This window comes from Pipistrellus hanaki (genome assembly GCF_964339955.1).
Source record: "Pipistrellus hanaki genome assembly, chromosome: 5".
Lineage (NCBI taxonomy): Eukaryota > Metazoa > Chordata > Mammalia > Chiroptera > Vespertilionidae > Pipistrellus > Pipistrellus hanaki.
In genome coordinates, this window is record NC_140507.1 from 7235672 (window position 1) to 7260131 (window position 24460).

At 46.0% G+C, this 24460-nt stretch overlaps 1 protein-coding gene across 4 annotated transcripts in view; it reads right to left on the reverse strand.

Moving 5' to 3' along the window:
* TENM2 (teneurin transmembrane protein 2) overlaps nucleotides 1–24460 on the reverse strand; it is a gene marked incomplete at its 5' end in the record, with an annotated part of 1050472 nt that overhangs the window by 146369 nt on the left and 879643 nt on the right. For all 4 annotated transcript variants that reach the window (XM_084884006.1, XM_084884004.1, XM_084884005.1 and 1 more), the window contains 3 exons: nucleotides 645–746; nucleotides 5873–6068; nucleotides 23892–24097. In XM_084884006.1, coding sequence (XP_084740132.1) covers nucleotides 645–746; nucleotides 5873–6068; nucleotides 23892–24097 — 504 coding nt within the window. The remainder of the gene's footprint in view (nucleotides 1–644; nucleotides 747–5872; nucleotides 6069–23891; nucleotides 24098–24460) is intronic.

The following is a 24460-nucleotide window of genomic DNA, read 5'->3' on the forward strand; positions in this document are numbered from 1 at the left end:
AAAGCATGAGAAGCTCTGCTCTCCACTCCCCTTGTGTCTGATTGAGCCACTTGAAGGTCACGCTCAAGGTCTCTTGCAAGCAGGTATGCAGCCCCTAAGCCCCCTGTTGCTATGAGAGTCGTTTTCTTTCTTTTATTATCTTTCCCCCCCAAGAATCCCAGGGCCCCAGCAATCCTGTGCAAAGCAGCGTAGATGAATTAATAATACAATTTAAAACCGATTCCACCAAGATAAATAGCACTTCCTAGATTAAGAGCATAGCTGGCCAGAATGAATGAAATTTACTAACCCTGAGAAGCTTAATCTTCCATTACATCGAAGCTAATGATTATAAGAAGGGAGTGATGGTAATTCACTTCTGCTTTTACAGGAAATCCAAGCATCTCATTTTCAGCAAATCTTTCTTCTCAGCACACCTGGGTGCCAAGGATAACTGCCCTGCTCCTATAGGTATATTGGCCAATTGTCGTAAATCAAGCCCTACTCTTTGCCAAGGGGCTAGGGCTTCTAGCACACATGGGCTTACCAGACATCCCGGTGGGATTCGGTGGGGAGGCAGCTTGGGTGCCCCATCTCTCTTCCCCTCCCCTCCGAGAAGCCCGTGTTCTGTTTTTCAACCCCAGCAGGGAAGTAGGGGTAAGTACCTTTGGCACAGTCTGCCCCTAGGAATCCTGGGAAGCAGTGACACAGCCCGGACACGCATTCGCCGTTCCCGTGGCAGTTACGTGGACAGTCCTGCACTGAATCTGAGAGAGAGAGAGAGAAGTTTAGCTGTTACCTTTTTCTCCACTTGCTGGTGAAGCAATTTAATAAGCAGCTGCCTACCATTTTAAAGGCCAGTGACAGCCACCTCAGGGGACCAGTAGAGAGGAGCGTGAGTGAAGGAAGTGAATAGGGGTGGGTGGGGACTAGGGCAACTTGAGCGGTGCATGGACGTAACCACCTGTCCATGCTGGCTGTCCATCTGATTGACCCATGCGGGAATGCGGGGCTAATTTTGCTGCTGCTTTGGCTTTTTCAGAATAAACTACTTATCTGCATATAAAATCTGACATTTCCCAGGTTTGAATATTAAGTTTTAAACTCTCTGAGCCCTCCCTCCCCCAGCCTGTGTCATCCAGCCACTCTGAGAGCTGGATGGACAGCGGGCATCACCTCAGTATGGAGGGTGATTGTCCATAGGACAGCAGTTGTTCCTCACCTCAGGTTTGTAGAGTAAAAATATTCCCTGCTGTAAGGGATTTCAGCAAGGGAAGAACCTTCCTATGTGAGATTGATCCATTTAGGCATGATCTTGGGATTCATTAAGTGGCAAGTTTTTGGGTTCTCCAATAGCCCCTTTATGCCCAACTTTTGTGGATCTGATTTTTCATGAAAATCAATGAGGTCATGTTTGTTCTGACCTACACAGCCGTCCGATTCCATGGTTTATCTTTCTATCTGTACTCTCAAGTAATGCCTTCAAAGGGGTCACTTGGAACATTTTCACATTGATTCAAAGCTGTACAGAAACATGCATATTCTTTCAAGATTATTATGACCTCATTTCACTTTAAATGGAAATAAATAGACTTCCAGGTTCCAAATTACTAAGGTGATGAAATATAACATACAGGCCACTGTGCCCAAATGTTGACCTGACGCAGCCCGTGGGGAACTGGGGACATGGATCTGGTGATACAGTACGGAAAATTCAAGTCTAATTGCCCCTGCTGGAGTTGCCTAGAATGGCAAAGGAGGTTTTTCCTTTGAATGGAAATTCCCACTCTGCCCTGAAAAACCAAACCAGGTGGTAGGACTTTCTGCAGCATGTCCCTTCCCAGCTGTTGTAGTCCACATGGCTCTGCTGGATTTTATTCTGGGTCCGATGGGAACAGATGCGAAGTTTTCAACGTGGGAAGGGCACCATCCAGCTTGTGTTTTTAAGAAGTCACTCCTGCAGCTAGGCAGGGATTGGTTCTCATGGCGTATTGGGGCCTGGGATGCTTTGCTGAAGCCAAAGGGCCCCTTTCTGAAACCAAATAACTTCAGAGGTAAAGCAGTGACGGTCCAGGGAGCTCATGGCCACAACAGTCCCGTGCACAAGGCCTGAGGTCTTTGCACAGGCTCCTGCTGGGCTGCAGGGCCTGCCTTGCTCTCTACCTGAGGCATGCATCCCTCAGTCCCAGCTTAGCAAACATTTAGCTCCTGAGCGTCTTCCTTCCTTGCTTCCCTCAATCCGGGTTCTGTGCCTGCCCCAGTGGTTCCTAAACTCTTAAAATTGCCTCTTTCAGTCCCTGTCTTTTCTCATCAAGCTCCCTAAGAAAGAGACCAGGTCGGAAGTGCTCACTCGGGTACCCTCCATGTTTGGTCCTTGGTCAACAGCAGTCAGATTGGGCGTGTGCATGCACGTGTGTGCATATGGGCACCTAGGAGGGTGGAAGAATCCAAAAGAAGTGAAAACTGTAATAAAGAGTGGTTTTCATGTAATTTTCTCATGGTCATCAATTGATATCTCAAGCACTTCTCCAGTTTTTGAGGGAAAAACATAAAGGCTGGAATATAAAGGGAGCCCACCCTCTTGGGGCCCTTTTCCACCCCAAAACAAAGTATGACTGCCCACACGATCAGCTTTCCTTTCTGTCCACTTGGTGAAGGTTTTCGGAGGAGACAATGGCAGGCACTGGGAGGAAGCCAGGGCAGTGGGATCTCACACACGACCACAGCCTCCCCTAAACCCGCACTGCGTGTCAAGAGTGCGTCCCTGTTGCCCCTGAGATGACACGCTCTCCCGACAGCAGGCCGCTTCTCTCCAAAATGCATCCCAACACTTTCCCAAGTCAGAGGTCTATTTAGAGTGACGGCTGGTTGACACCGGCTAACACTTTCCCTTCTGTTCCCATCACCGGACTCTCAGCGCTCCTGGCTGCTCTTGATGGAGAACATTCTCGTAAAGATACGTGTGGGAGACCCTCCGAACCAAATAAAACACTGTTCTTTGCCCCGTGTTGCGGGCCAATCACTATCATTGCTGTGTTGAGGTGTCTGCCCAACTATTAGGCTGATTACCTTTGCCTTCCTCTCTCTTTGAGCTGCCGTCCCGATGAGAGAATTCCTCTGAGGAGAATTGCTAGTCCCGGCTCTGACGGGCAGGCGGGGGGAGGGCAATGGTGTGAGGGAAGGGCACCCCACCACGGCAATGCCTGGGTCTATGTGGATAAGGGAGTTGGGGGGCAGAAGCTGTTATCTGACCCCCAGAAAACTTTCTGTGCAGGGGGAAAGGGATTTCTTTGGCTGGAACTCACAACAATCCAGTGGTTAAGAGAACAGGCTCTGGAGAGTTCGAATCCTGACTCCACCTCTTACCAACTATGTGCGACCTTGGGCAAGCTGCTTAACTTCTCGGGGCCTTGGCTTTCTCATCTAGAATGAAGAATATTGGCAGCACCTCTCAATGGCGAGGCCATGGGCTGATGGAGAGAGTCCCCACACAGGGCCTGATCCAGGGGCTGGTACCCTGTGTGGTGGTTGTTTTTCTGTTATTAACCAAGTGCTTGTGGTTAATAAGCCAACTAAGCCAGCTAAGCCAACTAAGCCAGCCGCAGGGCGTGATTTGCACCGTTACTGAGTCCAAACACAAGGTGACAAAAGGGATATCATTTCTCCTGTTCCTAAGCTGAATATCGCTTTTTTTTTTTTTTTTTTTTTTTTTTTTTTTTCCAATCTCAACATCTCAAATGAGTTTGATGTTGTTGCCAAGTGTCTTCCATTTCGAGCTGGTTTTCATCCTTTTGCATTTCCCCCCTCGGGTACTAAACCTGATGCCAGAAATCTCCCCTGACTGTGGGTGACTTCTCTGTGGACTTTGGTCACACAAAGTGTGCGTTGTTACTTTAGGGCAGGGGTTGGCATTGTTTTTCTGCAACGGGACATAGAGTAAATATTTGGGCTTTGTGAGCCAAACTGCCACTGCGGCAACTATTCTGTCGTTTTAGCTGCCACAGACAATATATAAACAGATGAACATGGCTGTGCTCCAATAAAACTTTATTTGTAAAAACAGGCTGAGGGCCAGGCTCAGCCTGTGGGCTCTGGTGTGCCAATTCCTGCTTTGGAGCATTTGGCTGCCCTGATGGGACCAATCTTTCCTGAGCAGAGGGAATGAGAATGAATTTCAATCCCATCAGATTTTGTGTCATTCTGATGAAGACTTTCAGATTCGCTAACGTAGATCTTTCAAGAACCAGGGAGGCCCTCAGAGAAATCCTGAGGCTGGTAGAACAGGTCTTCAAATGCAGTCAATAGAGAAACAGCTAGTTGTATAAGGTGTGCCCCACCATCAGCTCTCATTTAGGGACGGCCAGCTCCATCCCCGGTGTGTTCCATACATGATGTCACATCATCTGCCCTTGGGGGACTTGCTCACTACCTCCCCACAAACAAAACTGAGGCCCAGGAGGCAAGTGACTGTTTTAGGGAGGATGTGGGAAAGACAAACTGGGATTTAATCCTGGATCGACCAGATCTTTCCTCATGAAACCACGTTATCGGGGCATCTCCAGTGACCCTTCAAATCCACAACCAGATGCTGTTGAAACAACAAAGTGCTGCAGAAAGGCAAAGGGCAAAGCCTAGAAGCCCATGCCATTTCTACCATTTTCACATCCTGGGACCTTGAGGGACTCAGTCATCTGAACCTCAGTTTATTCCTCTGTGGAATGGGTCTACAACCTGCTCTGATTCAGCAAGTTCCTACCCGGGACCACTTATTATCATTGATAAGAATATTAAAACCTAATGACAAAATAAATTTCATAAAAATATCTGTAGCTTATTTGATTGTTAAAATGCTTAGGGTTTGCCCTTGAAAACTTTATGAAATCTTCTCAAACTAATGGCCCAGGTAGGGTTTGTATGCACATATAAGAACAAAATTTGCATAAAAATCTTAGCTTTTCCTTTGATACCTAATCAAAAGCAGGGCTAAAATAAGCCCCAAATGACAAGTATTCAATGAAAGCATTTTGATATTTACTTACTTGGGAACAAAGTCATGATTTTTTTCTTATATCTGTCTTTACCCTGATTTATTTATATTTTTTTATTTTTTTAAGCTTTGTGATTTGAGCTTTCCTTGATTTCTTTTTAACCTCACCCGAGGATATATTTTTATTGACTTTAAAGAGAAAGAATTGGGGGGGGAAGTGGGGAAGAGAGAGAGAGAGAGAGAGAGAGAGAGAGAGAGAGAGAGAGAGAGAGAGGAGTGGAAGGAACCGTTAATAATACAACTATTAGCAGCAACTATTGCTATGCTTATAGTTGCTGCTAATAGTTGTATTATTAACGGTTTCAATCTCTTTTCTTCAGTTTTAAAATCCCCAAAGCTTTAAAAAGATACATTGATGTGAGACAGAAACATTGGTTGGTTGCCCCCCGCATGCCACCCAGCCAGGGCAAGTTTTCCTTGATTTTTAAGAGAAATTGAGCTGACGTGGTCAATATTTGAGATTTATATGTTCATCTCATTTAGTCCTCACAACAGTCCTGTGAGGCGGGCTCTAGTGGGTTCTGTTCCACATGGGGAAACTGAGGCTCTCAGCAGTCCAGTGACCTGCCTGTGTCATGCGGCCAGGACTGGGCCAGGTGGTCTGACCCAAGGTCTCCGCCACACTGAATCCTTGGGATTCACGGTGAATCTCTCAGGATTTAGGCGGCATTCCTATTTTAGTCGGGGCTCATTTGAGGTGGGTGATAGTCTGAGGCTGACATCAAGGATTCTGCTGTTGTCCTCCACTCAGCAGGAACCACCTTGGAAGATGACTCCTCTATAGAGAAGCTCAGAACTTGCCCCCTTCCCCTCCGTGACACATCACCTCGGGGAGGCATGACCTACCTAAGACGACAGTGTTGAAGGAAACCATCTCCTTGTCTTTGCCATCATTGTAGAAGGCCAGGTGCCACAGGCCCACATCCAGGTACTGCACAAACACGGCCTCGTTTTGAACCAGGGTCTGTATGCTTCGGCGTTCCCTGGGCGACTCGACCACACTCCACTTCTCCTTCCCGTCCAGGCGCTCCATGAAGTCATACTAGGAGAAGAAGAGAGTGATACGTGTGACACTCAGAGCAAACCCAGTCCTGTGATCCCTTCCCCTCCCACTCCATCAGTTACCTGAGACATACTTCCCAGTACATTTAACTATGAGCTCCTCCAGTAAAATGAGTCATAAATGTTGTAGTAACCCTTGCCGTTTGCTATGCTTATAGTTGCTGCTAATAGTTGTATTATTAACGGTTTCAATCTCTTTTCTTCAGTTTTAAAATCCCCAAAGCTTTAAAACCCAACGGTTTGATTTCTTCTTCATTTTTATCATCTTCTTTCTCCACCCCCTCCCTGTCTGCCAGCTTTTTCTCCATCTGTAAACCTGTGAAAATCATAGTACTGACATTGTTGCGAGGAAGAAAATAATGAACATGTTTTGATTGATTTCAGAGAGAGGAGGGAAAAAGGAGAGAGAGAGATCGGAACATCAATTATGAGAAAGGATCATTGATTGGCTGCCTCCTGCACACCCCCCTGCTGGGGATTAAGCCTGTAACCTGGGCATTTTACCTGACCGGGAATCAAACCCTAACCTCCTGGTTTATAGGTCAATGCTCAACCACTGAACAACACAGGTTGGGCGGAAAAAGATAATTAGAACAGTGCCTGGCACAGAGCAAACACAAAATACATGTTAGAATCTCCCATCATAATCTAATTCCATTCTTGCAAAAACCATATAAGATAGATGCTGTTTCTATCTTCTTTTACAGACAAGAAAACTGAGGTCCAGAGAAGTCAAACTGGTTAGGGCAAGAAGGAACATTTCTGAGGCAGAGAGGACAGTGTTTGAGCATGGGCTGGGCAGACAGGAAGAAAGAAAAGGCGAAGAGGACATCAGGGTTTCTTTCTTGTTGACAAGAAAATCGGTGAGACCCGGGGTAGAAATGGACTAATCTTGTGAACACCTTCAAAATCACTGCAACCAAAAAAGTCATTTGCACGGTGACTCTCAGAAGACATTCAAACTGTAGCAGATAAAAACCACCATGGGGGGTGAAGCTCCATCTCATCACTTCCCCTCCATGAAAAGGATTTTTGTAGGTTACAGACATCAACTGGAACCCTTCTACAAACTTCATAGAACGAAACTCCAGGCGCCTACTAATGTGACTTCCCCATCATCAGAATTGCTGGCCTTCTCATCTGCAATGTGATCACTGAAAATAAAAGAGCCTATAATCCTAAGTTCAAAGAGGTTGGCATCAGGCAAACCTGGGTTTGAATTCTGACTCTGCCATCTGCTACTGTTTGAAGTTGGGCAAACCTACTTTTACCTTCTTTCTGGTTTGCTTGTGAGGGAATACGGACACCCACCTTTCTGGGTTGCTATAAGGATGACATGATGTAATGCTTAGGGCAGTGCCTGGGCAATAATAACCATTTAATTAAGTACCTCGTGATTATGAGTCACTTACTTGCAAATCGTAATAATAGAAGAGAAGCTCATGATCCTCGTTTTTGTTTTGTTTTTTTACACCTGGGGGGTTGGATAGTCATTGCTTGGGGAGTGGAAATTTCCCCTGTTTCTCAGGAAGCAAGTATATTTAGCTTCCCTCAGACCCATATCCCATTGGTCATGGTTGTCTTAAAGGGACAAAATAAATGATGTGAAGTGATATGACAAAGCGATGCTGCTTTCGGAGGCCTTTGTAACCAAAACATTTGTTCCTTAGCAACCTCGTCAATGTCCGACTACCAGGACCTATGCCCACAAATTGCTGTCAGCCAGAGGAATGAGCGTAACTGCCTCGGCGCCGAGGTGAGAAGAATATACTTCATCTGGGGGCCGGGATATCACCCCCGTGGAAAACGTTGGGGGAAGGTGATTACGTGTGTGGGTCATTGCTCATTATTAATTTGGGCATCCGTCATCTCTTGACAGGACAAGGGGCACAGAAATGGCTTAGGGCTCGTGGCAGTGCTGGCTGTCCCACCAATCCAATTACCCCGGGAAGAGGCATTTGTCAGAGGAGAGGGAGGACATTTATTCTGGCCGGCCCCTCAGCATCCCGCCACAGAAGCATGGAGGGCAGTTTTCATTGAAAGAGGGACCATGAGCTGGTGGCTCTTGCCCAGAGCATGGGCTGTGATGATATGGTGGCTGCTGCGTCCCTAGTACGTGTCCTTTTATTGTGCTTAATTGTTTTCAAAGCACTTATCACCCTCTATACTGATATAATTTGTTTTTATGTGTACTGTCAGTCTCCTCAGAAGAATGCAAACTCCAGGACGGCAGGGATTAGATCTGCATGATACCATAGTTAAGAGTGGGGACTTCGGAGCTAGTCTGCCTGGGTTAGAATCCGAGCTCTGCCAGTGACTTCTGTGACACTGGTCCAAGCCATTTAAATTGTCTGTGTCTCAGTCTCCTTACCTTTAATATGGGGCTAATAATAGTGTCTATTCATATATATCAAACCACAGCTAAGCATGCCTTAAAAAAGTTCCTGCTATCATGATTATAATTCACTGCTGTATCTAATGGATCTCCAGTGGAGTCTGATGAATAAATATTTGTTAGATATTGAACAAATAAAACACAGAATTTGTCAACAAATTCCCCTGAAAAGAAATGAAGTTGGATTGGATTCAATAAGAAAGACTTATTCTTTAATTTTCTAATTTCTCATGAGCTTTCTTGAGAGAGCAAAGGGTAGTGTTACAGTCAGCAAGCCGGGGTTAACACACCACCCAGTGCGGAACATGCCTCTGGGACACCGTGGCCCAAGGTGTTTGTGTATTCATATATATCATCGAAATCTGAGAGGTGACTTCCTAAGGTTGTTACGACCTCACTTTTCCAGGTACCAATAGGACAATGGACAACCTAGGCTTTCTTCCTTTGGGATCTCTTGGCTAGTTCCCTTGTCTTCCTTCTTTTCCTCCTTTGACTCTGTTCCATAGTGACCACTGTGGCAGCGATTGCCTGGCACTGTCCGTATCAGGTCTGGCTCCTTTCCAGCCTCCTTGCCACTAGATGGAAGGATGTGGTGGTGCTCCAGCTAATGGGATGTGAGCTGTGGGATGTACTCAGTTCAACATCCCAGGCAGTCAGTCCCCTACAGAGCACTTTTAAAGCCAAAAATATGGGTGCCACAAGGCAGGAGGGGCCTGGACCCTAGAATCAACAATTGGAGGAGAGCCTGAAATTCTAACACAAGCAAGCAAGGAACGCTTACTAAATTAAGCCACTGGGATGTTGAAGTTTATTTATTATTTCAGCAGAAACCTTCCCAGATATTGACCTCATGCTTCTCTTCCTTCCCAGTTCACTCCCTGAGATTGTAATCAGCCCCAGCATCGAATCCATTTCTTATGGGGTGGCAAGAGAACCCCCAGGAAGGAATGGTAGCATCCTTTGTTGGTCAAGTTCCAACCTATTATGTGTGGGGAGTCTAGTTCGCCCAGTTCACTCAGGACCATCCCAGTTCACACCTCCTGTTCCTTCTTTCACTCTGGAACAGTGGTTCTCAACCTGTGGGTTGTGACCCGTTTGGGAGTTGAACGACCCTTTCACAGGGGTCGCCTAAGACCATTGGAAAGCCCAGATATTTACATTACAATTCATAATAGTAGCAAAATTACAGTTATGAAGTAGCAACAAAATAATTTTATCGTTGGGGGTCACCACAACATGAGAAACTGTATTAAAGGGTCATGGCATTAGAAAGATTGAGAACCACTGTTCTAGAAAGTGCTCTGGTTTGGAAATATATTGTTACTCTATTTGTAGGTTAACACGTACCAACCAGCATCAGTTACAGCTGCTGTAACCTGGGGAAGGGCTGGAGGCTAGAAACACAAGGAGGATCTGCCTGGCCAAACACAGAGAGGACCTTCCAGGGCTGGGGAGCAGGAGCGCGGCGAGAAGCTGGTTAGCACAGAGGCCATCTGGTCTAGGGGAGCCTCAGCTCGCCTGGATGCCTAGACGGCGGCCTGGCCTGCTTACTTGGCAGCCTGGCAGACACTCAAAGGAGGCCATTTTCCAAAAGCTCAGGCCCTGGCCAGAGTTCCTTCTCTATGTCCCTGCACTAGGGATTGATCGCTCAGGCTTAGTACCAGGGACATCTGTCACCTCTGCTTCAGAGCCTCATCAGGCTCAGTCCTGGATACGGGATGCTCAGGGGACCGGGCTGTGCTTGGTTGACTAAGAAGGTTGCTCCATAGTGCATTCTGCCTAAGAGATGCGCAGAAGCCCTGAACGAGGATTAGGGGCATGTGATCAAATCCCAGTAAGGGGGGTATGTGCGCACGGGCTGGCTGCGGGAGGAGGTCTTTCCCAAGGCAGCTTGTCTCTCTCTACTTGGCACTAAACACAGAACCCCAAATAAACCCCTTTCCCCCAAAGTTCTCTCATTTTCCTTGGCCTTCGTTGGCATGCAGTGTGAGGGCTGTGCCTTTGAGTCATCAGTCATCCCCAAAAGTGACATGAAAATGCAACTTTTACGAGCGCTTGAGAGGCAGAGAAATAAACCACGGCAAATATTTGATCCAATTATAACTCCCTCACCCCCCCTGCTCCTTCTGGGCAGAGACGGAGGAGGAATGGTAATTAAGATAGCTGGTTTCCAGAGGAGCTGGAAGAGAACAGAGGAGGTTGGACCACGGTGTGGGCCTGTCACTGTCCCAGAAGCGAAGGTGCCCACAGGCAGGGCATGTGCAGCAGAGATGTTTCTGGAAGCCACTCCGATACACACCTGCCAACGAGGGCAAAGTCAAGGGCAGACTCATGCCCTTCAGGAAGATGTTATTCCTGAGCCCAGGACCCCAGGAGAGGGGAAAAGTAACTCGACTGCTATCTGGACCATCTGCTGCTGAGGGTCAAGGTGGATGGGAGAAGCAATAAATGCTGACATCTCCCACGGATGTTGGATGTGGATTCTACCTCAGATGGCAGGGCACGCTCAGCTGTGGGTAGGTTTGCAGGGAAGCAGCATGTGTGAGCGAGAGCTGCTTGAAGCCACATTGCCATGGAGTCTCTGTTTCATCCAGTGCCGACCGGCAGTGGTGGCTCACTCGTGAGGGCCCACAAATTTCCTTCTGCCTCCAGCCAGGCCTGTAGCAAAGTGCACCTGGATTATCCCTCATTAAAGCTCAGCACAATGTCTGTCTCTCCTCCAAAGAAGCTGAGTGTTAAGGGAAGCGTGGAAGGATGACGGGGCAGAGACGTGCCTAGTCTGGGCTGGCTTCCCTTAGCGTGGCCCCCCTGTCTTTTTCAGGACTCGACTCTCAGGTCTACCTACAAGCCACTTCATGCAATGCTGACTGGCCCAGCTTCAGGCACTGCTCTACCAGCCATGAGGACAGGCCCCTAAGCTGATGGGACCTAGTACCTGTGTTTGTAGATTGTGACAACTCATGTGTCAGGCTCCAAGACAAGCATCAAGTAGACCAAGACAGAGGATCCAAACACAGTACCTTAAAATGAGGAGCGAAGAAGACAGCTACATGGTGGGACTCTCTTTTAAAAAATTTTTAAAATAAAAAATTGATTTTAGAGAGAGGAAGGGAAATGGATGGAGAGATAGAAAAACTGATGAGAGAAACATCAATCAGCTGCCTCCTGCACATCCCCTACTGGGGATTGAGCCTGCAACCTGGACATGTGCCCCGATCAGGAATGGAACTGTGACCTCCTGGTTCATGGGCCCACGCTCAACCACTGAGCAACACCAGGCAGGCCATGGTGGAATTCTTGATTCTTTCATCACATGACCTCTTGCAGTAGTGGAAAAAGTAATCATCAAAAGTAAGAACATACTATTATTTTTTTTTTCTGGGTACCTGCTATGTGTCAGATATAATGGCAAATGCTGACATATGTTATCTCACTTCATCTTCCCAGAAATGCTATTCTCATCCCCATCTCTATGGAGAGAACAGTGGCTGTAGAGATATTAAGTAGCACAGCCAGTGCCATTGACCACGGTTGGTGGCCAAGTGAGGACTTGAACTTGGACTCATTCAAGTTTTCTAAGAACCCGGCTGTAGCTGCCAGCATCTCTGGCGGCTGTCCTGGTGTGGAGGTGTCCTCAGATGCCTCTGAGTAGAGACAGGGGAGGAAGGCAGAGCTCAGAAGTGTGAGGGTCAGACTTTAACAGAAGCAGATGGGGCATCTGGGAACAGGAAGACACCCCAGTGAAGTGAACAAAAAAGGATGGCAGGAAAGGTCTGGATGGCTTTGCTGGGTGTTGGCTGTTCCTTTTGTCAACCTCCTAACTCCTTCTGGTGTTCCAGCCACAGGGCTCAACCCTCTCTTCCTGGAACATGCAAAGCCCATCGGCCTCAGGGCCTTTGCACAAGCTAATGCCTCTTGCCTGGCCTGCTCTTCCTCCCCATCCTTATACAGCGGCCTGCTTCTTGTTGGTCCTGACCTGCCTAAACATCACGACCTCAGAAAGGACATCGCTGGCCACCGGTTCTAAATACCTCTATCATTTCTCTTTTTCCCGTTCTCAGCAAAATTGCATCCCTCTACAAAAAAAGTCACTTATCTCCTAAGTTACAGTCCACATCACTTTTCTTGGGTAAATGAACAACATTTAGGCCCAAAGGAAATAATACCCAAAGAGAAGTCTATACCATTATAGCGGAGTTTTGGTGATACAACTACTGAGAAGACACGACCTCTTTAGGAAATGCTTTTAGCAGATTTCAGTAAATACTGAGCAGTTTCCCTGTATTTTTGCTTACTAGTTGCTCAGATGACACAATGAGGTAACATTTAATAAGCCCAGGGCACTGTTCTAAGTGATTCACATGTGCTCTCTTCTCTAATGATTACACAGCCCCACTGAATATGCATCGTTATCCCCACTTTGCATCTGAGGAAGCTGAGGCAGGCCGGGGTTGAATCCAAGATCAAGTTCGTGGTTGGCCACTGACTGTGGTCCATGGCACTGGTTATGCTGCTTAAGGACTCTAGCAGCCATTGTTCTTTCTAGAGAAATGGGGATAAGAATAGCATTTCTAGGAGGATGAAGTGAGATAACATATGTCAGGAGTTGGCCAGTGGTGGCACTTGGGTAACACCTCCTGCAGGAAGCCATCCTAAAATCCCGCACAAGTTAGGCCCAGTGACTTATTTTTAGGCTCTTAAACCTCCTGTACCCAACTCTTTAGTAACAGTAACAGCTAACAAGTGATGCGTTAATTGTGCCCCGACAGGAACAACCTCTGTATGTGATACATGCATGGGCTCCAAGAAATGTACAATAGCGCAGAGCTAGCAGGTTGCATGCTGTCCACCTTCTCCCCCATCCCATGAAAGCTGTTCTGGGGCTGGGCATGAGACCCCAGCAGAGGTCCCCCAATCCCCTGCCACCTCCCACATTTATAAAAGGATGGAGAGGAGACAGGAATCACTGGACTGAGTCAGAAGCCCCCGATCTTCTTGATCTGAGTCTTCAGGAGGACCAGCTGAAAGCCAGTTTTCCTATCATCACTGGTTTCAACCTGAGGCCTTGCCATTCTCCCTACAGAGACCGTGGGTTGCTAGGTTACCTGTGAGTGAGCTGTAAGGGCTGTGAACCAGTCAGATTGATTGACTGATCTCCATAGGGTGCTTTCTATTTGCTGGGCATTATCTCATTTATTCTCACAACAACCTGATGGGCTGTGGTCCTTATTTTACGGATGGCAAAACTGAATGCAGAGACTCATCACAGACATACAACGTAGCACCGATAACATTCAAATTTAGCCCAGGCTTATTCGAGAGCTAGCTTTTATCTTCCTCCCAATACTGCATCTCACAGCCCAATGATACTGCTGCCATCCTCACTTCACTCATCAGGTCCGCATCTCCTCAAAGCCAGAGCATCCTTCTTCAGTGAATATGTGTTGTGTGCATGCATGGACTGATTTTATATTCCATCTTCCCACAAGGCCATGCCCTCATCACGCTACCTTTTGATCCAACCCAGGAGAAGAAGGGAAGGTATTGCTCTGAAGACCAAGTGAGAAATAATGCAGGGATCCTGGTGAACATCTCAAGGCTATCCCTAGGAGCTCTACTATAAGGCCAGAAGAATGGAGGGAGGTTTGACAGCTCAGTGCCTTGCTGATGTGATTTCTTATTTACTATATATTCTCATCTTTGTCCTTAGCCAATGGCTTACTCAAAAGGTCGCGTTTGGCTCCTCCTCCTCCCAAGGTCAATAGGAGGGTCCTATTGTGGGCTGGTTGTGAACATGAATCAAATGTATCCCCGTGGACAGGGAGCAAATGGGGAATGTGTCCAGTCCATAAATGATTTCCCGAGGATTACAGAGGCACAGACCCCAGGTGCTGGTCGGTTTCTCCCAAAGCCTGGCATGACCTTTCATCGGACAACAGTGTAATCTTGGGCAAGTCTCTGCTCTCTTATCCCCAGGATGAAGATAAGAGGGGTACCCCCCGCCAAAACCGGTTTGGCTCGGTGGATGGAGCGTCAGCCTGCGGACTGAAAGGTTCCAGGTTTGATTCCGGTCCAGGGCATGTACCTTAGTTGTGGGCACATCCCCAGTAGGGAGTGTGCAAGAGCCAGCTGATCGATGATTCTCTCTCATTGATGTTTCTAACTCTCTCTCTCTGTAAAAAATCAATAAAATATATTTTTTTAAAAAGAAGAGGGGTACCTCCCTCTGAAGGTCATGGTGAGTCTGGCCCAGCTCATGGCAAGCATGCTCACTGTGAGCTATTCTTATGGGTATTATTATTATTGATATAAAAGCTTAACATATTGTAACTCCTTTGAGCTAGCAATTCCACTCTTAAGAATTCATCACAAGGAAATTTTAAAAAAATACATGAAAATATAACTGCAAGGATGCTTACTGTTGAATGATTACAGTCTTGATAAGAGTTGGTTAAAAAAATTTTAAATCTATATAATGAAGTATTTTTGAGGCATTTAAATGGAGTTCCTGGAATAATACTCAGATTTAGAAAGATGTTCCCTCCCTATTATTAAGCAGGATAAAAACAGTTCCCATGCTATGATACTATATTTATAAAAATGATTACAATACATGAAGAGAAAACTGGAAAATATGGTAAAAATGTTAATGCTTTCTATTTTTTCTCTCATCACCATATATTGCTTTTTTGAGAAAAACACAAATAAAAGTTACCTTAAAAAACTCAATTGAAATTTGTTTTGTTTTGTTTGGGGGCTTGTGGGGCTCGCATTCTGGATGCTTTGAAAAACATGCTAATAATAGCTTATATCATTTCTGCATGCCAGTGCGGGTCCGAGTGCTTTATACAGATGACCTCATTTACATCTTACTGCAATGCTGTGAATGTACAATAGTGTTATCCCCATTTTACAGCTGAGGTAACTGAGGCCCAGAGATGCTGCCTGACTTGTCCAAGGTCATACAGCTTGGAGGTACTGGAGATTGAAATTTGAGGCCAGACAGTCTGGCCTGGAACACAGTGTTATGTCCAAGCTTGTTTGTATCTGAAGAGTAGCACAGACATTCCACAGAATGTTTATTTAAACTTTATCTCGTGTGTGTGTGTGTGTGTGTGTGTGTGTGTGTGTGTGTATAAATATATTGAAATCTCTACACTAATTTGGTATATACAATAACATCTAGTCATCTGAGAATATTTGGAATTAGTAAAAAGGCCACTTAAAATGAATGTGTTTTTTTCCCCTCCAACCAATGAGAAAATGATTGATGAGGATTTTATCTCAAAAAATAGAACTAATTATAAAACTTGAAAAAAATCTCATATTTAGGGAAATTCAGGCTATATCTGCAACGGCACTCCAATTGTCAGAGCAAACACCGAGTTTTCATAGCCTCACAGAAGTGTGACACCCAACATTTCATTGTCTCTCAGCTTCATCGATTGCAAAACACATCCTGTTTTCAGAGATGTCAGAGGACCAGCCTCACGCGCACTCACACACATCTCAGAATCGATGAACGACCTGAGAACAATACCGCATCCCTTTGGCTTGACTGGCCCAGCACACCCAGAAGTCCGTCTGTAAGCATACTGGATGCTTTCCTCAACCTTCCCACTGCTGCTCTTTACCTGATCACAACCTCCCTCTTGGAGGTGCCCCCTGTCACCTCGGTTCCTGGTTCCTTCCCTCCGTTGCAGAATTTAACGGTGCTTCCTCGGCCAGCCCCACATTCACCCAGCCTCCCCTACCCCCTTAAAGGAGACTCCAGACCTCCAGCATCACTTACACGGGACTGTAATTCCCATTCAGGACCCGAGTTGCCATTGAACTTCATCAGTGACCGTGTCCACGCTGCACTGGGGACGCTCCTGGGAACCCCGCCCACAGAGAGGAGACAAAGGACCCTCCTGGCTGCCGTGTCCACTACATACCGGGTCTGTGCCCCTAAATTGTCTCCGTTCTTTCCTGTGTCAAATGGGGCTGCCTCCCTCCCAGGGCTGTTGTGAGGATCAGCTACGGTTATTCGTGTAACAACAGTCCCGGGCACATCGGAGCCCTCCTGCAATGCTGCCTGGGATCACCACATGGGTGAGACCTCTGCCTGGAGAACGTCTTCTCTCAGTGATAGATGATGAATGCTCGCGGATGCGTATCTGCTTAGAGTTGGATAAGCACCTGCTCTCGTGAATTCTGTTCAACCAAGTGCCAGGCAGGGCAGGGGTACAAGGTCATGCCAGGACGTTAAGCCAGGAATGCAATTTCCAATGTGTCATCTCCCATAATGACATTTTTTTTAAAAAAAATAAAGAGTTTCAAAGCTAATTTTAGGAAAGTTTGGGGGTGCAACTTCTCTACTTGTGTATCTAAGGTAAGAAAATAGCGGTTAGATACTTTAACCCTCAATTATTTCCTACCCACCTTCTTTCAAGAGTGTGGACCGACTTAATTGAAGAGTAGCCAGAGCCTTTACAAAAGACAATTAAGGAAAACACTGTGCTGTTTGGAACTACTTGCAGACATCCATTGTCATTTTTCTCAAAACTGTGCAAACAAAACGAAGTGCACAAATGAAATGAATATAGAGATCACGTCATCCTCTATAGTCTCTCAACGCTTGTTTTACTCAAAACAGACCCAAGCTTGTCACAGACTTGCTTTTCTTAAAGAGACAGCGATTACTAAAATGAAGAAAAGTGCAAAGACTCTGGTAGAAAATACCCATATTTCAACCACTCAAATTAATAAACCTTAACATTTTGTCACGTTTACTTTCAGTCTTTGTGAGCCCAGTTGTGGGAGATGGGAAGGGAGCTCGCCTTAACGTTAATGCTTTATTACAAATAAAACAAATGCTTTTCAAACCTAATTCTCAGTCCTGTTCTCTTCACCTATTCCCAGAGGAGACCACCCTAGGAGTTTAGTGTCTCTCTCTCTCTCTCTCTCTCTCTCTCTCTCTCTCTCTCTCTCTCTCTCTCTCTCTCTCTCTCTCTCATCTCTGTGTATGTACATATATAGTACATACACAGAGATTAACTTTATAGTAACAGATATGGGTTTGGACTATAAACTATACTAGATTAGCTGTCACTTTGTCCACTTGGGGTTCTATATAAGATTTCATTAGAAGATAGGTCTTTGCCCAGACTTATTTCTTCTTTTTCATTTCTGTCTTTCTCCCCAAGCATGACCCTCTGGGAAAGCATCCACAGTGTCCTCCCTGCACCTCTGTCAAGACCGCTTCTCTCGGAAAACTCCAGCCTCCCCTGAGATTCCTCCTTAGCTCTGCATGGTGCTGTCCGGTCGGGTACCTGCCCACTGGAGCGGTAGCTTCACTTCCTGTGCAGATGCCATTAGATAATCAGATGGGGTCTCTTGAGAGAGAGCTTTCTGAAAGCATGTTCGGTCCACCACAGAAGCATCCAAGGTTCTGTTGGTTTCACAAACTCATTCTCCACAGCACAAGGTCTTTGGAAAGGGAGGTCTGCTCACCTGCCTGTCAAAATATCCCCTTCGAAGGGAAATGCAATTGATCTGGGAGCTGCCCACGCAGCCCGGGTGTTCCCTCCCCAGCAGGCTCACAGCCCACAGCCCTCCGAAGGATGAGGTCCAGGCACAGCCCATCTGACTGGTGAACTGGCATGGGGAGGGTGCAAAGAGGATGGTGCAGTGACAGAACCAGGGCGCTCAGGAAATGGGGCGACTCTGTCCCACCAGGGACTCGGTTGGTAGTGCCACCTCTAATCGAAACCATGTGCAATTTACTTCCTTGGGCAAGCAAGGCGGGAACAAGGAAAAAGAGAGCTCCTTGTCAAATAAGTTTTCCAACTGGAGAGGATACCCCGAGGTGGCCAAAGCTGACACCACTCATCGCCATCTACAAATTCAAGTTTAAAAAGGGCCATTGAGGGGCATTCATCAACCCCCGAGGAGGACAAAAAGGAATGCTTGATCTTTGTCCACACATGCCCAAGCTGCCATATTTGCATTGATTGGGTGTGATCATGGGGCAATTTGTGGTCTCTTAAATAGCTCCCTGCTGTCATTTTTTACTGCATGGCTGGTTTTGCTTCCTAGCCCATGGACACGTCAGGAAGAGTGTGCATCCCAGCGGAAAGCGCTCGGGTCAACAGCAGTCGCCTTCCGTGTTCCTGCCGTTCAATCCCCAGTCCCACCCTCCAATCAGCCCCCTGCAGCTAGAAGGCCTCTGAAGTCACCCGGCTCCTGGCTCCATCCTCTGAGAGATGAACTAAGCATCGGTAATATTTGCTAAACAGGACTGTGGAGAAGGCGAAGTCTCGGCAGGGCTCCCAAGCGGGAACGACGTCTTGTTGTCTGGGGCTAATCACGAACCTAATTTGCCGATTATTGACTTGTTCTCACAGAGGACTGCGCTTGGCTTGACACACCCGCCACAATCAGGGAGGAACTGCCAGATGGGCTTGCTCGCTGCCTTAACCACCCGATCCCGACTCTGCAGCCGAGGCCTCTGAGGCTTACTGGGTGCCTCGCACTCTAGCTGGGTCAGGTTCTGATTCCTTTGTAAAGTCTGATGTTTCCTCTCTAGAACTGGGCCGAGCAACTCGACACTGTTTGTAGGATTGCAAAGATCTGGCAAGATGTGCCCGGCTTCCTTCTACACACCACTCCCATAAGGAATCCAAGCTGGTAGGTTCTGACTGGCTTGGGCCAACTCTCTATTTTTTGGGGCCTAGGTCTTAACAAAAGCAATGCAGGCTATCAAAAAGCTGCCTTTATTTTTTTTTTTATTTATTTATTTTTTTTAATTTATTTATTTATTTATTTATTTATTTTTTACATATTTTCTTGATTTTTTTTTTATTGCCCCCCTCCCTCCCTCCCACACATCCCCTCCCTCCCCATAGTTTTATGTCCATTGGTTGTACTTATATGCATTTATACAAGTCCTTCGGTTGATCTATTATCTCCCCCTGATATCCCTACCCTCCCCACTGTAATTTGACAGTCTGCCTGTTGCTTTACTTTCTCTATATCTGTCTCTTGGTTCATCAGTTTATAAAGATCTTTATCATCCACCGATGTGTGAGGTCATGTGGTGTTTCTCTTTCGTTGATTGCATGCTGAGTGAAATAAGCCAAAAAGCTGCCTTTAAAAGACAACGTAACATCTACCTTTCAACCTGACACAGAGTAAACAACGAGAATACCCCATTAATGCACCAGATCAAGTAAACCAAATGGGCACTTCCTCTCTGTGAGTGGTGGGGACTTCCAGAAGGGCAAGCCGACCAATCCTGTAAGACCCTTAAGGGGTACTTTCGAGAAAAGAATGAAGGGGGCTCACAAAGACTGGCTGGGTGGACGGGCATCCCCACATTTTATTGTAAGTGATCAGGGCCTTTCATGGACATATTTGGTGTTCCTCTAATCAGGGACATCACAGGATTCTACTTCTTGCCCCACTGAAGTTAGGACAACTTGCTTTGGTCCATACGAGAGGGGTTTAAATGATACTTGTCACCCCTAAGTAGCATTCTTAGGGATTGGTGGACAATTCACCACCTTCTCCCCCCTGTTGTAGTCCCATGTCTGGTAGTGGAGGTTCCATAGGTTTATGTCCTTGAATGAGGCTGACATTGAGCAAAGTCCAGTGCCACCAAAGACGAGCATGTGACCTAGGGTTTTCGAACCTCAGCACGTTTGACTTTCGGGGGCAGATAATTCTTTCTTGTGAAGAGCTGTCCTGTGCATTTAGCAGCATCCCCAGCCTCTACCCACCCAGTCTCCACCCACCCATCTCTTCTCAGGGTGACAACCCACCGGAGCCCCAGACACTGCCAAATGCCGCCAGGGAGGGGTGAAAGTGCCCCTGGTTGGGAACCATTGATATTCTGGATAGACAAGAAATAACCTCTGTCGTTTTAAGCCACTCCAATTCTGAGGTATTCCTCCCCACCCCCCCGGAAATATGTTTTATTATATCAAAAATTCTATCAAAATATTTGGCAAAAAGGGACTGCTTCAAATTATATTTTTATATCCTTCCTTTTGTTTTTAATTTTTTCCTTGAATGAAAACATTTTGTTCTTTAATAAGAAGGAATGAAACTAGAAAATTAATTTTTGTTTTAAATAGCTATGTTTACACAGTCGCCTATGTCTATTCAGGATCTGCTAGGGCCACACAGAATTGCTTAGTACAGTGATAGCTTGCATATGATATCCTTATATTGTGTTTTCTCATCCTACCTTTATTATTGTTGTGTAATTACAACAGTGTGAGGCTGGTCACACAGGTAGAGAAGACATCTGAGGGTAAAGAGGTTAAGGGGCATGTCCAAAGTCACCTGGTTAACACCTGGTAGCTGGGCCTCCATTCTCAGTTCTCTCTTTCCTGCAGGACTTTCTCCTCTCTGCCACATTGCCTCTCTAGCACTGCTTCTCGCCACTTTCCAAAAGTCAACTGGGACAGGCTCTGATTCTTGGGAAATTTCAGCAGGTAAGAAATGATTCTCTCTGTACTTAATATCCTTGGACATGGATACTAAACCTTGTAGGTTCTTGGTCAGAGCCTACAAGGTTTATTATTTTATTAATACTCAATAAAATTTAAGCATAGCCATTACATGCAACATAGCCAATAGAATTTCATATTCTTCCCCACCCCCCACCTTTTTCTCTCTTTCCAGCTCATAAGAGTCACCTTGGCTAGACTGCCAATCCCCATAGAACTTAGGTTCCTTGATAGGATATGCCAATAGAAATGAGAAATTCTGTAATGAGTTAGTCACCTATCCCTGCAAGGAGCTAAGCACCGTCTCCTGGAGGAAATGGAGCCCATCAAAAGGACGTGAATGCATGTAATGACAGTGAACGGGTGTGAGAATGTGTAGGGAGTCATATTTTCCCTTCCTTTCCTGTTTAAGAGAAGCGCCCCTATATTGTACCTGTCTTGTTCATTTCTAAGCATCTGCACTGCGTCTCGCTTACTTGACCCTCCAATGCACACTAAACTTCCAAATTGGCAGCTGGAAGGAAACCCTTCAAGCACATCAGCCCATGCCTATTCATTTCTCTCCCCCTGAAATGTGACGGGCGGGCCTGTCCCGGGAGTGGAGCTATTTTGAGAGGACGATCACTGGAACTATCACTGGGTTGGCAGGAGATGGACAGTGTGGGTGTAGCCACAAAAGCAGAAAAGACACTGTCGCTGAGGGTTTGAGTCTTAACTGTCAGCACAGCAGGGGAACTGGGGAGAGTCTGTTTGCCTGCTGCCCACTATCACACAGTTCCAGAGAGTTACCTGACCGATTTCCCGGATCACCGGCTTTTCCGTTGCTCAGAGGATGCAAAGGAAGGGGGTTATTGGTTCTGGAAACAATGCTGGGACGAAGTGATTTTTTCCAGCAAGTTCCCTGCATCCAACTGGCTGAGAGGAAAGCTATGCTCAGCTGTACCCAGAGGCATGCTTACCCTTGCTTGAAAAATGCCAAAAAAGGCAGATTTCACCACTGCAAATCCTTCATTATGCTGCCATAGGAGCAATGGCACCTGAAGTTCAAGGAGACCACCTCACAGTTTGTAGAACTTCCCAGAGCAGCACTCTGCCATGCGCCTGGCCGAAGTCACAGAAGTGCCTCTGGGACTCCTCTCAGCCGAATTCCTCTTTCTCTGGATGAGAAGCTCTTGGAAAAAGAGTTGTGCTTTTGGTTTCAAGAGCTTGGCCAGGGCTACGTTAACTCATCTCTGGGTAATCAGTGCCTAGACCAGTAAATATTTTTCTGTGTGGATGGATGGTTGTTCTATTGACATCCACTTTCCATACTGGTCCCTATAGCATGGCCCTCCCTGCCCAAAAAGGAAATAGTCCCTTACGTCGATCATTTCAGGCTGTAAAGATGGGATTGCAAAGAGGTTTCATCTTAAGAGTCAACACTGGTCAATCGTTAGTGGCTGCCTTAGGGATATCCTGTTGGAGAGACTTGTACTGAGTTCAGTGAGGAAAACGTGCAGTCATCAATTAGCGATGCCTGCCATGAACTAAATACAAAGAAATAGTGCCCCCTTGCTTTATTTTTGCTAATGGGCTTAAAGATTTCAATTCTTCCCATTGACTTTTCTAGGTGAATACCTTTCCAACACATTTTAAAGTCATATTTGACTGTATGGAATACTCCTGGAGTATTTCCCTAATGTACTTCCGTATGGACTCGCCGGCTGAAAGCAAATGAGGCGAGAAACCCCAACGTGGGTTTCCTCTGGATATACAATTCTTACTGGAAGAGAAAACCAAGCCAGTTGGATGTTCATTTATCCCCATTGGTGTGTACAGTACAATCCCTACCGGGGCAAATTAAAGGAGGGATGAGAGGATGAACAATGACATCCATCAAGTAATCCAATCTCTTCATTCCCAGCCCTGGGAACAAGGCCACTCTCGCGGTGCCCAAGGCTTCCCAAGGAGCTTGGTTCAAGGAAGAACAGGGAAGTCTCAGAGACACAGCTGCTGAATTTTGTCACTATTTTTTTTAGCCAGTGGGATGTCTCCTAGTGAAATTTTAACAAATTAATCTAATAACCAGAACGCCTGAACATTAAGTACCCAAGGAGTCACCCCCAGGTCTAGCAAAGCTGACTTCATCAGGTAGGGATGTTACTGTTTTTTGAGATATAATTCACATAACATAAATCTCACCATTTTACAGTTTGATAGTTTTTAGAATATTTGCCATGCTGTGAAATCATCACGATCTAATTTCAGACCATTTACATCACTCCCCAAAGAGACACCATACCTCCTAGTAGTCAGTCCAATGTTACCCTCTTCTGTCCCTGGCCGTCACTAGTCTCCTTTCTGCCTCTGTGGACTTACCTATTCTGGGCAATATTAATGGAATCATAGAATACATGGCCCTGTGTATGTGGCTTCTTTCACTTAGCATGATGCTTCAAGGTTCATCCATATCCTAGCTGTAATGACACTTCATTCCTTTTTATGTTTGAATAATATTTCACTGTAAGGATATGTTGTATTTTGTTTATCCATTCGTCAGTCAAGGACATTTGGGTGGTTTCCACTTTGGGGCTATACGAATAATGCTGCTATGACATTCGTGTGTATATTTTTATGAGAAATGATGTTTTCAATCCTCTGTGGATACATACCCAGAAGTAGAATTTCTGGGTCATATGGTAGTTTTACATGTAACTTTTTGAAAAATTGTCAAACTCTTTTGCACAGTGGCTGTACCATTTCAAATTCTCAATAGCAACGTACCCATGGAGCAAGGTACCAACGTTCCAACGTCTCCACATCCTTGCTAACACTTGTTATTGTTCGTCCTTTAATGACAGCCATCCTAGATGGTGTGAAGTGTGTGTATTTTTAAAGTGACAACTCATGGTCAGATCAAGCATGGTCATACCTGGGCATGAGATGGTGGAAGTCCCCTTCTTATGTAAACACCGAAGAGAGCGTCCTTCCCGAGAGAGATGTTGAACTTGAGGAACTGGGGCTGGCTGATGTGAATCTGTGATCTCCAAAACACGCCTGGTGGGACTTCTTGGGTCACGCGCCGACCGACCTCTGCTTCGCCACTGTCTATGCTGCTGTTTTTCAATGACCAGGGCCCTGGAAAACAGGGGTTGATGTCAAGTCAGCAACATCTGTACAGACGAGCTGGCTCTCCATTTCTGTTTAGTGATGCGCCAGGATTTAAGCAAAACATATTAAGATTAAACTCATGGCAAGTTCCTCTTTAAGTCACAGCTTAAAACATTCAGGTATTAAATAACAAAGCTATAAATCCAGACCCCGGGGCATTGGAGATACTGGCATAATGCTTTCTCAAACTTCCGTGACTGCCCTTTGCTGATCAAATATAATAAGAGCTGGAGTCTGCTCAGTACATGCAAAGCTTGCAACGACCCTGAATATAACTGGGATGTTAAAAAAAAAATCAGCAGGGCAGGGAGAGTGATATTAATTTGGCAG